The sequence below is a fragment of the Oncorhynchus tshawytscha genome, linkage group LG02 (assembly GCF_018296145.1).
Source record: "Oncorhynchus tshawytscha isolate Ot180627B linkage group LG02, Otsh_v2.0, whole genome shotgun sequence".
NCBI lineage: Eukaryota > Metazoa > Chordata > Actinopteri > Salmoniformes > Salmonidae > Oncorhynchus > Oncorhynchus tshawytscha.
The window spans coordinates 71428482-71441017 of NC_056430.1; the positions used below are offsets into that span (position 1 = coordinate 71428482).

General features: G+C 45.5%; 1 protein-coding gene across 1 annotated transcript in view; it reads left to right on the forward strand.

Annotated features, from left to right (window-relative positions):
• Window positions 1-9742: 9742 nt before the first annotated feature.
• LOC112235488 (xylosyltransferase 1-like) overlaps window positions 9743-12536 on the forward strand; it is a 141722-nt gene continuing 138928 nt past the window's right edge. The window contains exon 1 of the mRNA XM_042303931.1: window positions 9743-10104. Within this exon, the coding sequence (XP_042159865.1) occupies window positions 9817-10104 (288 nt within the window). The 5' untranslated portion in view covers window positions 9743-9816. The remainder of the gene's footprint in view (window positions 10105-12536) is intronic.

Sequence of the window (12536 nt, forward strand, 5' to 3'; positions counted from 1 at the left end):
CCCTCTCCTCACCCCTCCCGGCCACCTTCACTATCTTTCCTCCCCCTCTCCTCACCTCTCCCAGCCTCCTTCACTCTCTTTCCTCCCCCCCTCTCCTCACCCCTCCCGGCCACCTTCACTATCTTTCCTCCCCTCTCCTCACCCCTCCCAGCCTCCTACACTCTCTTTCCTCCCCCTCTCCTCACCCCTCCCGGCCTCCTTCCCTATCTTTCCTCCCCCTCTCCTTACCCCTCCCGGCTACCTTCACTATCTTTCCTCCCCCTCTCCTCACCTCTCCCAGCCTCCTTCACTCTCTTTCCTCCCCATCTCCTCACCTCTCCCGGCCTCCTTCCCTATCTTTCCTCCCCCTCTCCTCACCCCTCCTGGCCACCTTCACTATCTTTCCTCCCCCCTCTCCTCACCTCTCCCAGCCTCCTTCACTCTCTTTCCTCCCCATCTCCTCACCTCTCCCAGCCTCCTTCACCCTCTTCCCTCTCTCCTCACCCCTCCCAGCCTCCTACACTCTCTTTCCTCCCCCTCTCCTCACCCCTCCCTGGCCTCCTTCACTCTCTTTCCTCCCCCTCTCCTCACCTCTCCCAGCCTCCTTCACTATCTTTCCTCCCCCTCTCCTCACCCCTCTCAGCCTCCTTCACTATCTTTCCTCCCCCTCTCCTCACCCCTCCCGGCCACCTTCACTATCTTTCCTCCCCCTCTCTTCACCCCTCCCAGCCTCCTTCACTATCTTTCCTCCCCTCTCCTCACCCCTCCCGGCCACCTTCACTATTTTTCCTCCCCCTCTCTTCACCTCTCCCAGCCTCCTTCACTCTCTTTCCTCCCCCTCTCCTCACCCCTCCCGGCCTTCACTCTCTTTCCTCCCCCTCTCCTCACCCGCCCAGCCTCCTTCACTTCTTTCCTCCCCCTCTCCTCACATCTCCCAGCCTCCTTCACTCTCTTTCCTCCCTCTCTCCTCACCCCTCCCGGCCACCTTCACTATCTTTTTTCACCCTCTTCCTTCCCTTCTCTCCCTCTCTCCCTCCCTACATCCCTCATTTTTGACCCCCTCCTCTCTTTGGTCTTGTTCCTCACCTCTCTTCCTCCCTCACCCCTCCCTTCTTTTTTCTCACCTTCCTTCTTTCTCTCCCCCTCTTTTTGGTCTTGTTTCTATTTTTACAGTTCTAACAGGGTTGTTCAGCCACAGAGGGACTGGTGGAGGAGATGCAGTGAAGGAGAGAGGGTGTTGAGAGAAATCGATGATGTCGAGTACTCCAGGCTGTTGTAGAGAGAGAGAGGGGCCCTTGGAGGCCCCTGAGGGCCAAAGAGTGTGCCCCCTGGGAGGACGAGAGTGGTAGAGATCTGGACCTAAGGGTCACAGTTAGAGACATTAACTGACAACCTCACCCCTAGTATTGACAGATGAAGAGAAGCAGCTGGGGTAGAGGTGTGTGAGTGGAATGAAAACTAGGCTTGAACAACATCTAGCATTGTACTTACTGAACCAGCCTGTGGTGCAAAATCGATGTGTTATCCGAATGGTACTTATTAAAAACCAACCCGCAATTACATAGTAGCTTAAAGTACATGAAAAGGTATGTTAGTGGAAGGAAATCTAGGCTTTAAGAACGGTCTTGTCCTTACTATACAGTATACTGTATATGCCTGTGGTGGAAAATGGCCCAATAGAAAATGTTATCAAATTGTTAAGAATTGAAATGGGAATCCCAAGCACACATTTATCTGCCCAATGCAATTAACATTCTGTCTAGTAACTGTCTATGAATACACGTTGTGAAAAGTAATGAATGTAGCTAATAACCAATAACTTCCTATTGAGTCTGGAGGAGATTCTCATAGATTTCCACAGAGGTCAGACACAGTAATCTTCTTACTCCACAGACTCTGTGTCATATAAATAACTCATGGTATGATGGAGGACTTTAATGTACAATCTCATTCTCTTGTCTTTCAGATGGAGAGCCCATTCCAATCCATTTAACCCAGACACACATCATGTATGGTCAGCAAAAGAAATGGGACGTGTGTGTGTGTGTGTGTGTGTGTGTGTGTGTGTGTGTGTGTGTGTGTGTGTGTGTGTGTGTGTGTGTGTGTGTGTGTGTGTGTGTGTGTGTGTGTGTGTGTGTGTGTGTGTGTATGTGTGTGTGTGTGTGTGGACGTGTTTAACTATACTTCTGGTGACCAGAAGTAAACGTACAAAATTTAAACAACTGAAAATATTTTGTTGGTCCCCACAAGGTCAAATGCTATTTCTAGGGGGTTAAGGTTAGAATTAGTGTTAGGGTTAGAATTAGGTTCAGGGTTAGGTTAGTGAGCTAGGGTTAGGTTTAAGTTTTTGGGTTAAGGTTAGGGTTAGGGTAAGGGGACAGGTTAAGTTTAGCGTTAGGGGTTAGGGAAAATAGGATTTTGAATGTGACTGAATTGTATGTCCCCACTAGGTGTATGTGTGTGTGTGTGTCTTTGTGTGTGTGCATGTGTGTGTGTGCGTGTGTGTCTTTGTGTGTGTGCGTGTGTGTGTGTGTGTGTGTGTGTGCGTGTGCGTGTGTGTGTGTGTGTGTGTGAGCATGCATTCATATGACCATGTGTGTGTGATCAATTATTAAATAGTCTAATGAAAGAACACAGGTGTAAATTTGCTCTGTAACAGTCCGTCCAAGTGAAGGAGTCAAATGAGTGAAAGGGGAGGAATCAAAATGGCCATAAGGTAGACGGGGACATCAACATCAGTAGGTTTAAAGCTACAGAGAAAAACCCACATAAATCCTCAGGGTGATGTTCAGAAGGCACACACCTGTTGAAACGAAAACACTCATTTTTGTTTTATTTTGTAAAATGTTTTTCTACTTTGTGGCTTATAGAACATGACCCAGTTTGAGGTTTAATGCTAAAGGGAGATGCGCCCATAAAACGTCAGGGTCATGTTCAGTAGGTTTGAAACTGGGAGGAGCTATCACGAACTTGTCCAATAAGAACGCTCATTTTTGTTTTCTGTTACAGCATGTTTTGCTACATTGTGGTAACTGAACACAACCCAGGTTGAGGTTTCTGACGGGGCAGTTATAGAATAGGACATCGTTGGTGCTTCCTCTGAATGGGTGAAATGCTCCACGTAGCCCTTTACTGCAGTCAAATGACCTAGTGGTCTCATGGGTGGAATGTTACTCATATTTCTCATAATTTCATAATTAATAGAGATTATTTTTTTAAACACACCGAAAATGTCAGTCGTCTGTGATGTATAGAAAGTGTAATATTAGGATGCAAACTCAAAATGTAACACATTTCAACTGTATATCTGACATGGTACAGGTGTCTTCTTTTTTTAACCCCATAACCATGTGTGTGAGGTGTCTACTTTTGTCTCAAAGTAGATTTGTTCAAGACTACCAAGAAACACTCTGTGTGACCCTGATTTAGCCCACTGCAGTGTTTCCTCCATCCCCATTTCTCCAGGACCAATGTTTTGCTCCAGCCCAACACTAGCCAAGTACGCCTACAGTATGTTTCTTTTGGGACGATAGGATCATCCATGTATAATGGGAGGGTTTGCTGCTCAAGTGGTGAGCATTGGGATCATGTTGGTTGATGTCTACTGTGTGATAGGTTGTGCAGTGTTGGTTGGTTTCTACTGTATGATAGGTTGTGCAGTGTTGGTTGGTTTCTACTGTGTGATAGGTTGTGCAGTGTTGGTTGGTTTCTACTGTGTGATAGGTTGTGCAGTGTTGGTTGGTTTCTACTGTGTGATAGGTTGTGCAGTGTTGGTTGGTTTCTACTGTGTGATAGGTTGTGCAGTGTTGGTTGGTTTCTACTGTGTGATAGGTTGTGCAGTGTTGGTTGGTTTCTACTGTGTGATAGGTTGTGCAGTGTTGGTTGGTTTCTACTGTGTGATAGGTTGTGCAGTGTTGGTTGGTTTCTACTGTTGATAGGTTGTGCAGTGTTGGTTGGTTTCTACTGTGTGATAGGTTGTGCAGTGTTGGTTGGTTTCTACTGTGTGATAGGTTGTGCAGTGTTGGTTGGTTTCTACTGTGTGATAGGTTGTGCAGTGTTGGTTGGTTTCTACTGTGTGATAGGTTGTGCAGTGTTGGTTGGTTTCTACTGTGTGATAGGTTGTGCAGTGTTGGTTGGTTTCTACTGTGTGATAGGTTGTGCAGTGTTGGTTGGTTTCTACTGTGTGATAGGTTGTGCAGTGTTGGTTGGTTTCACTGTGTGTAGGTGTGCAGTGTTGGTTGGTTTCTACTGTGTGATAGGTTGTGCAGTGTTGGTTGGTTTCTACTGTGTGATAGGTTGTGCAGTGTTGGTTGGTTTCTACTGTGTGATAGTGTTGGTTGTTCTACTGTGTGATAGGGTGTGCAGTGTTGATTGGTTCTACTGTGTGATAGGGTGTGCAGTGTTGGTTGGTTTCTACTGTGTGATAGGGTGTGCAGTATTGGTTGGTTTCTACTGTGTGATAGGTTGTGCAGTGTTGGTTGGTTTCTACTGTGTGATAGGGTGTGCAGTGTTGGTTGGTTTCTACTGTGTGATAGGGTGTGCAGTGTTGATTGGTTCTACTGTGTTGGTTGCAGTGTTGATTGGTTCTACTGTGTGATAGGGTGTGCAGTGTTGGTTGGTTTCTACTGTGTGATAGGGTGTGCAGTGTTGGTTGGTTTCAGTGTTGTGTTGGTTTCTACTGTGTGATAGGTTGTGCAGTGTTGGTTGGTTTCTACTGTGTGATAGGTTGTGCAGTGTTGGTTGGTTTCTACTGTGTGATAGGTTGTGCAGTGTTGGTTGGTTTCTACTGTGTGATAGGTTGTGCAGTGTTGGTTGGTTTCTACTGTGTGATAGGTTGTGCAGTGTTGGTTGGTTTCTACTGTGTGATAGGTTGTGCAGTGTTGGTTGGTTTGGTTGGTTTACTGTGTGATATGCAGGTTGTGCAGTGTTGGTTGGTTCTACTGTGTGATAGGGTGTGCAGTGTTGATTGGTTCTACTGTGTGATAGGGTGTGCAGTGTTGGTTGGTTTCTACTGTGTGATGCAGTGTTGGTTGGTTATACTGTGTGTAGGGTGTGCAGTGTTGGTTGGTTTCTACTGTGTGATAGGGTGTGCAGTGTTGGTTGGTTCTACTGTGTGTGTTGCAGGTTGGGTTCTACTGTGTGATATGCAGTGTTGATTGGTTCTACTGTGTGATAGGGTGTGCAGTATTGGTTGGTTTCTACTGTGTGATAGGGTGTGCAGTGTTGGTTGGTTTCTACTGTGTGATAGGGTGTGCAGTGTTGGTTGGTTTCTACTGTGTGATAGGTTGTGCAGTGTTGGTTGGTTCTACTGTGTGATAGGGTGTGCAGTGTTGGTTGGTTTCTACTGTGTGATAGGTTGTGCAGTGTTGGTTGGTTCTACTGTGTGATAGGGTGTGCAGTGTTGGTTGGTTTCTACTGTGTGATAGGGTGTGCAGTGTTGGTTGGTTTCTACTGTGTGATAGGGTGTGCAGTGTTGATTGGTTCTACTGTGTGATAGGGTGTGCAGTGTTGCAGTGGAATACATTGATTTATCCATGATTTATCCATCTCCTTGTCGGAAGTCTCAAGTGAGAACACACACACAACACACTTATACATTCTGCTCTCTGCCTCAGCACCGTGTCACCTGGGAGAACATGGCTGAACTTATGTAGAGGATTACAGAACTGCTGCAGAGCGTGACTCACACAGGCTTGGGCACACACACATCCACACACTCACACACACACACACACACACACACACACACACAGCAACCTTCCCCCAGATCCACCATTAACTATGACTGCTGTAGATGGAGTGGGATTACTCTCCCTGCGACATGTGCCACCTTTATGCTGAATGGCTTCAATGTCGTTCCTATGACACTTTACATGTCCCAAGTGACCTTTAGCTGAACTGTGGGGACAGGGGTGGCGTTAGGTGAGGCTTGTCCTTAAGCACAGATCTAGGATCAGCTTACCCTTCCTGAACGCGAAGTTTAGCCATTGTGGGGGAAAAACAAAACGACATCAAATTGACCTTTGATCAGTCTTCTCTAGGGGCTTAATTCTCCCTACTACCCTGCATGGACTCTGACTCTATAACCCTCTAACCCTGTGACCTATTCACCTTTGACCACAAGAACAGGAACTCAATACAAACCCTGTTGTCTAACACGATTAGATAGAGTATAAGCCTTCAACATGTCAGTCTTACACCAACTAATTACCAAGGATCTCCTTTTAACACATTCCATGTATCCTTCCTCTTCGTGTGTTTCGACCAAACCCGTAGCCATGATGTCAGAATGTGACTAGCCACCTCTGTCTTCTGTCTTCTTCTACTACTGAATGAAAAGATTGACCTCTCCACAGCTCCCCAAACGCTACGTCTCAGGGACAAGCGAGTGAGGCACCCAAGGCATGACCAGTCATCTCGCCTGACCCACACATACCCTTTCCCTCAGGCTTCTTTGCTGTTCTGACTGACACTGCAGAGGAGAGAGAGAGAGAGAGAGAGAGAGAGAGAGAGAGAGAGAGAGAGAGAGAGAGAGAGAGAGAGAGAACTGTACATAGCCATAATTTGAAATGTGTCTATTCCTTTGAAACTTGTGAGTCTAATGTTAATTAACTGTTCATTTTTTATTGATTATTTCACTTCTGTTTATTGTCTAATTAACTTGCTTTGGCAATGTAAAGACATGTTTCCCTTGCCAATAAAGCCCTTTGAAATGAGAGAGAGAGAGAGAGAGAGAGGGAGAGAGAGAGGGAGAGAGAGAGAGTGAGGGAGAGAGAGAGAGATATGCACCCTAGCACCAATCTGGTCAGTGTTGGTCAGTGTCTGTGCTTGACTGATGGGGGGGGCAGCTTTAATTAAATTCATCAGCCGTGGGGACCGGAAGCCATCGCTGCGGCAACGGTGCATCGGCTAATGAGAAGAGAAGATCTAGTTCTGCTGCCTGAGAAGTTGTAGTTGTACCCTCTCTCGCTTTCTGATTTTCTCTCTCTCTTTCACTCTCCTCCGTCTGTTGCTCGCTCTCTCCCTCCTCCGTCTCTCAACTTCTCTTTATGTGCCCCTGCCTCTTCCGGTCCCTCCTACATCTCTCTCTCTCTGTCTCTCTGGCTAAAACTTTCTACCTCTCCATTTTTCTCACATCCCTTCTGTCTCCCGTCTCTTTCACCTGACTGTGAGTCTTATCTATTTTTCTCACTTTCTCTCCCCCAGACTTTCTCTCTCCTTGTCCACATCCATTATTTCTACTCTCTCTTTCCGTTCTCTTCTTCTTTTCTCCTCCCTTAATCTCATTTGCCTTTCCTTACATGTTCATCCATATCACGTTCTCTCTCTCTCTCTCTCTCTCTCTCTCTCTCTCTGTTTGTCTCTCTCTCCCTTCTTTCTTTCCCACAGTCTCTCACCTTGGCAACATTTTTGAAATGTAGAAGACGTTCAAATGTCTCAGGAAAGCTATTTTCAATTTCAATGCGACGTGCATCTATTAGTATGGTGTGTGTGTGCATGCGTGTGTGTGTGTGTGTGTGATCTGGGGGTCCTTATCGCTTTTGGACAGTAACATAGATTTTTGTTTGCCCAAGGTAATAGCACCTTGGTAATCAAATGTGTGCTGCAATTTAAATGCTAAATAAATGCTAAGGAAACTGTCATGGAATGTACAATATGAACATACTGTATATTAAATATAATATAGAGTTGTCTTGTCAATGGATGAATAGAACGAGTCTTGGCCCAACTGGTCCTCTTTTGTCCATGTACCCACTTGAGTTCTTGCATCCGGTTGATATTACTGCATGTCTTGTTGGGTGAATGGACAAACGTTTCACCGATACTGCCAGGTAAAATTGAATGGCGTGTGGGTTGGTGCTAGACTACCTTCTGTTGCTAGGATACAGCTCGAATTAACATAATACAGCTCGAATTAACACTGTTTGTGCCTAATGTCAGACGTCTGTCTGTTTTCGATTGGCAGCTAGGCTGAGAATAAACACTATCTAAAAATGCAAGGCATGCTGTCAATGTGTGGCATGTCATAATTAACCAGTCTGGAGAAACACAACAAGGTCAGAGACTAATAACTATGTATTTTTGTTTTAGCCAAGGCTGTTGTTTTGAGCTTTGCATAATCTGCTTTGTTCTAGCCTTTCTGCCTCTCAAATGTATTCCTTCAGGTGAAACACACACACGCACACACACACAGTGGTCTGTGTACTTACTGTCCGCCGAAAAAGAATAACTCACCCTACCTAATGCTACCATTTCCGCATTACCGCCTGTAGTCACACTCTGTAATCCCATTGCAAAGGTTGGGATATGCAAAACCTGCCTTCAAAATATCAGAGAAACAATTTTCCTGTTTTGCACCAATTATGCAATTTTCAACTTACCAAACCCACCCATCAATTTGTGTCCGCTAGGCCTGGTGTACTGTAGGTAGACACACACTCTGTGTGAATGCTATCTTATTTATTCACCGTCAGTGGTTCATTGCCCTTAAGCAAAGAGCAGAACAGCCTCGGCGTGGATTGGCTAGTTGATAGTATAGACGTTTGTTGACTTATTAAAGCGTAGCAGTGTGGACTTATAAGGAAGGAAGGGAGAACACACACACATACACACACAACACACACACACTCACACACATACAGGTCGCAAATACACACACACATACACGCCGCAAATACACACACACATACAGAGCTGATGTAGTAGTCCCAGTAGATACTACATCAGCCGTGTGTGTGTGTGTGTGTGTGTGTGTGTGTGTGTGTTACTGTGCATGTGCGTGTGTATTTGCGTGTGTGTGTTCTCCCTTCCCTATAAGTCCCAGTAGCTGTACTAGCTCAGCCTTGGCAGACAATTAGATAGCGAAGGTATGCTTGCCAGAAAATTAAGCACAATGCACAGGGGCACACAGAGTAAATAAGGATGGAAATCCTCTACATCCATAACAAGAAGTTGCTGTGGTATAAAGTTTGGGCTTGATACTATTGTAAGACCTAGCTCCTCCCTACCTTTCATACACAGCTGTAGGCATAGACTTGTGCCCTTTCTTATGAATCAAATCATGTTGAAGTGAATTTGGGGTTAACCCCCCACCGAGACTCGAACACAGGTCCAGCGACTGTCAAGCCAACAGCTTAACTGTTAAATCAAGAGGTCCGAACTTCTTGACGAGGTCATTACGTGTTGGATTAAGGTCGCTACAATATACTGTACATGAATAACTCTCCTTTTATAGCTCTTATCATCATTTGGTACATTGGTTATGTTTGAAATGCACATGAAGTGCCATCAATAATTGAATGCATAAGGGGATGGTGAGGGTTGGTCCTAGTGGAGCCTACAGTACATGGGATGGATGTGAGCTTGTATTCTATTTGTAAGGAGCTGCAGCGATACACATTTTCTGTGAGCACTGTCCATGGTACTGATATTGTTCAACGGTACATTGTGTTCACCCACATCAACGTTTCCAAAAATATGTTTTTGTTTGTTTGTTTAATCATTAAATGTCGTGGATGGGTATCATGTACATGTGTGAGGTGATAACCCACGTGCTTCGTGCCGAGGTATTTTATACAAGAATTCCAGACGGAGGACTCTAATTTACCGTCGCCGTGACTCAGAACATTCGGTGAACATCCTGAGCTCGCGCGTAACGTCTTTCAACCACACGATGGCTCTGTGCTGCCTCCTCTCCTCGATGCTCCTCCTAGCCATCGTGAGCTAGATCAAAAAAAAAAAACTCCCGTGGTCTCCCCGCTCCTGCTGTCTGTCGCGCTACGCAGAGGCAGGCTAGCCGACCTTCTCCTCTCGAGTCCTAGCAGTCAAAGAGTGAAGATGGTTGGCGGCTCGTGCGCTCGCAGGTTGGCCCGCCGCTCGCGTTCCGCCTTGATAGCGGCTCTCACCGTGCTGCTGGTCCAGACGCTGATAGTGTGGAACTTCAGTAGCCTCGATTCCGGGGAAGAACGGGAAAACGGCGGCGGTGGCGCGTCGAACATGAGGGAGAAGAGAGACCGGGTCGGCGGCGGTGGCTACAAAGGCAGCAGCGAGTATATGAAGCGCGAGGTTCAGCTACAGCACCATCCTCCACAAGGGAAAGGAACGGTTCGTCACATACAGCAGCCGGTAAGACTGTGGCGCTACTGCTGTTACACGTAGCTATTATATCCCTTTTACCTACGGCCCATTTGAAGTGTCTGATAAAGACATAGCCGAAGACTGCATGGGCTACAACCGCTGCTTGAATGATTGTTCCTGTCTACCTATCTATGCCTGGCGCTTTGGTAGACTGGATGGGCACAGACGCTCAAATGAATTAACCGAACCACCTCTGGCGGCTGTATGTTTCAAATCGAGATCTTTTTAAATGGAGATGTGCTACTCTGACATGTTAAATCGACGTCGCTAGCGTCCCAGCCTCCCGCGCAAAGAGTGACAGATGTACGATGTTGTAGGGATGTTTCCAAATCCAAAACATTATGAAGAGGAACAGAATGACAACTGAACGATGCCACATTGGGTGTCCTTCAAATCCATTCGTTGTGTAGCCTACTGTAAATATATATATATATTTTAAATCCACTGGGTGTGAATTTGAACCCAAAACGGTATAATCCAAGCAATATTTAATCACAGCAAATCTTCTAAAGTAATTTCAGATCCGTAAATCGATGCCCCGGGCTACTTACTTTTAACTGCTTGTTATAGGTCAGAAATGATTATTTGCCCTTACAGATGACAATTTCAGCGACACACACGACTGTGTAATGGCCATTTGAAACGCATAATTTGCTAATTGTGTATCAATGCAAAACCGCTTAATGGACTATTTCATGTGAAAATACCACAGGGAAATGACTGCGTGGTGATCGGAGTAGCCACATATAGTTTATGCAAACGCTACATTAGAGGGAAATTAGAAATGTAAACATATACATGCGAACTCTTGGCTCTAACCAATAAATTGTGCAAATAACCTACACGTTTGGATCATTGGCGGTTTTTGAACGCCATACTACATTAGTTCAGCACCGAATTGAGACCAAATCAAGTTGAAACATTGCTACCACACTGCCTATACAGCCGTGGTTTAACTCCACACGCTCCGGGATCCCAGATGATCACTGGTCTGCTTGTTGAAATAGTCGTAGTATTAGCAAACACTGGAAGGGCAAATGATAAATCATGCTTAATTAAATTACAGTAGCCTACAGGTTGACATCTGTTCGGTTGTTAATCAATCAATCTTTGACTGATTTTGTCAAGAGATATGCAGTCTCCAAATCATTTAATTCCATGGCATTAATATGGATATTATATTATTACCACAATATTATAAGCAATATGACATCTGGACTGTATTTCCTTGTTGTTGAAAAATATGGTGTGTTGTAGCCTGTTAATATGGTGTGTTGTAGCCTGTTAATATGGTGTGTTGTAGCCTGTTAATATGGTGTGTTGTAGCCTGTTAATATGGTGTGTTGTAGCCTGTTAATATGGTGTGTTGTAGCCTGTTAATATGGTGTGTTGTAGCCTGTTAATATGGTGTGTTGTAGCCTGTTAATATGGTGTGTTGTAGCCTGTTAATATGGTGTGTTGTAGCCTGTTAATATGGTGTGTTGTAGCCTGTTAATATGGTGTGTTGTAGCCTGTTAATATGGTGTGTTGTAGCCTGTTAATATGGTGTGTTGTAGCCTGTTAATATGGTGTGTTGTAGCCTGTTAATATGGTGTGTTGTAGCCTGTTAATATGGTGTGTTGTAGCCTATTTTGCTGTTGCAATATTTGGAAAACCTTGCATCACATTGTATGATTGTATAATCCCGTCACTATGGATACAGTAGCTTTGATATGGTTGTTATGGGGGATATACTGTAGACTACAGTAGTGTAGGTTCCTCAGTCCTCATATAGCCTCCCTCTACACTCTCATCTATCTCCTACGGGTGGTGGGAGCTGTGACTCAGTCTATCCATCAACTCTCTCTCTCGGTGTGTGTGTGTGTGTGTGTCTGGGTGTGTGTGTGTCTGTGTTTGCCCTCAGGCTACACAACAACAACATAATGTATGGTAAGTCATTCCAAGGACAGAAACGTGATGAAGATGTCAAGACAGACCTGCTAGGTGTGTGTGTGTGTGTGTGCAGTGCACATATAGGGCTCTACCTGTTCAGAAGACAAGCCCCTTCCAGTCTCCAAAGAGCCGTTTTGGGTGGTGGTATAATTTCCCCCCAAATTACTGTATATATGTATTTTTGATCATTGTTGTTCGGAACCCACTGCCCCCAAGGTGCCGTGGTGTCAGGTTCACCCTGTACGGAGCTCTCACGCCCTGTTGCGCCCCGCACGGAGATTACACGCTCCCAGTATCCAAACATGCTTGGCTTGAGATATGCGGTCACCTGTCGAGTGTCTGTAGCTAGCTACCTAGTTTAAATATCAACACTACTGCCACAGCAGGGGTGGCAGGTAGCCTAGTGGTTAGAGTGTTGTGCCAAAAACCGAAAGGTTGTTGGATTGAATCCCCGAGCTGACAAGGTACAGATCTGTCGTTCTGCCACT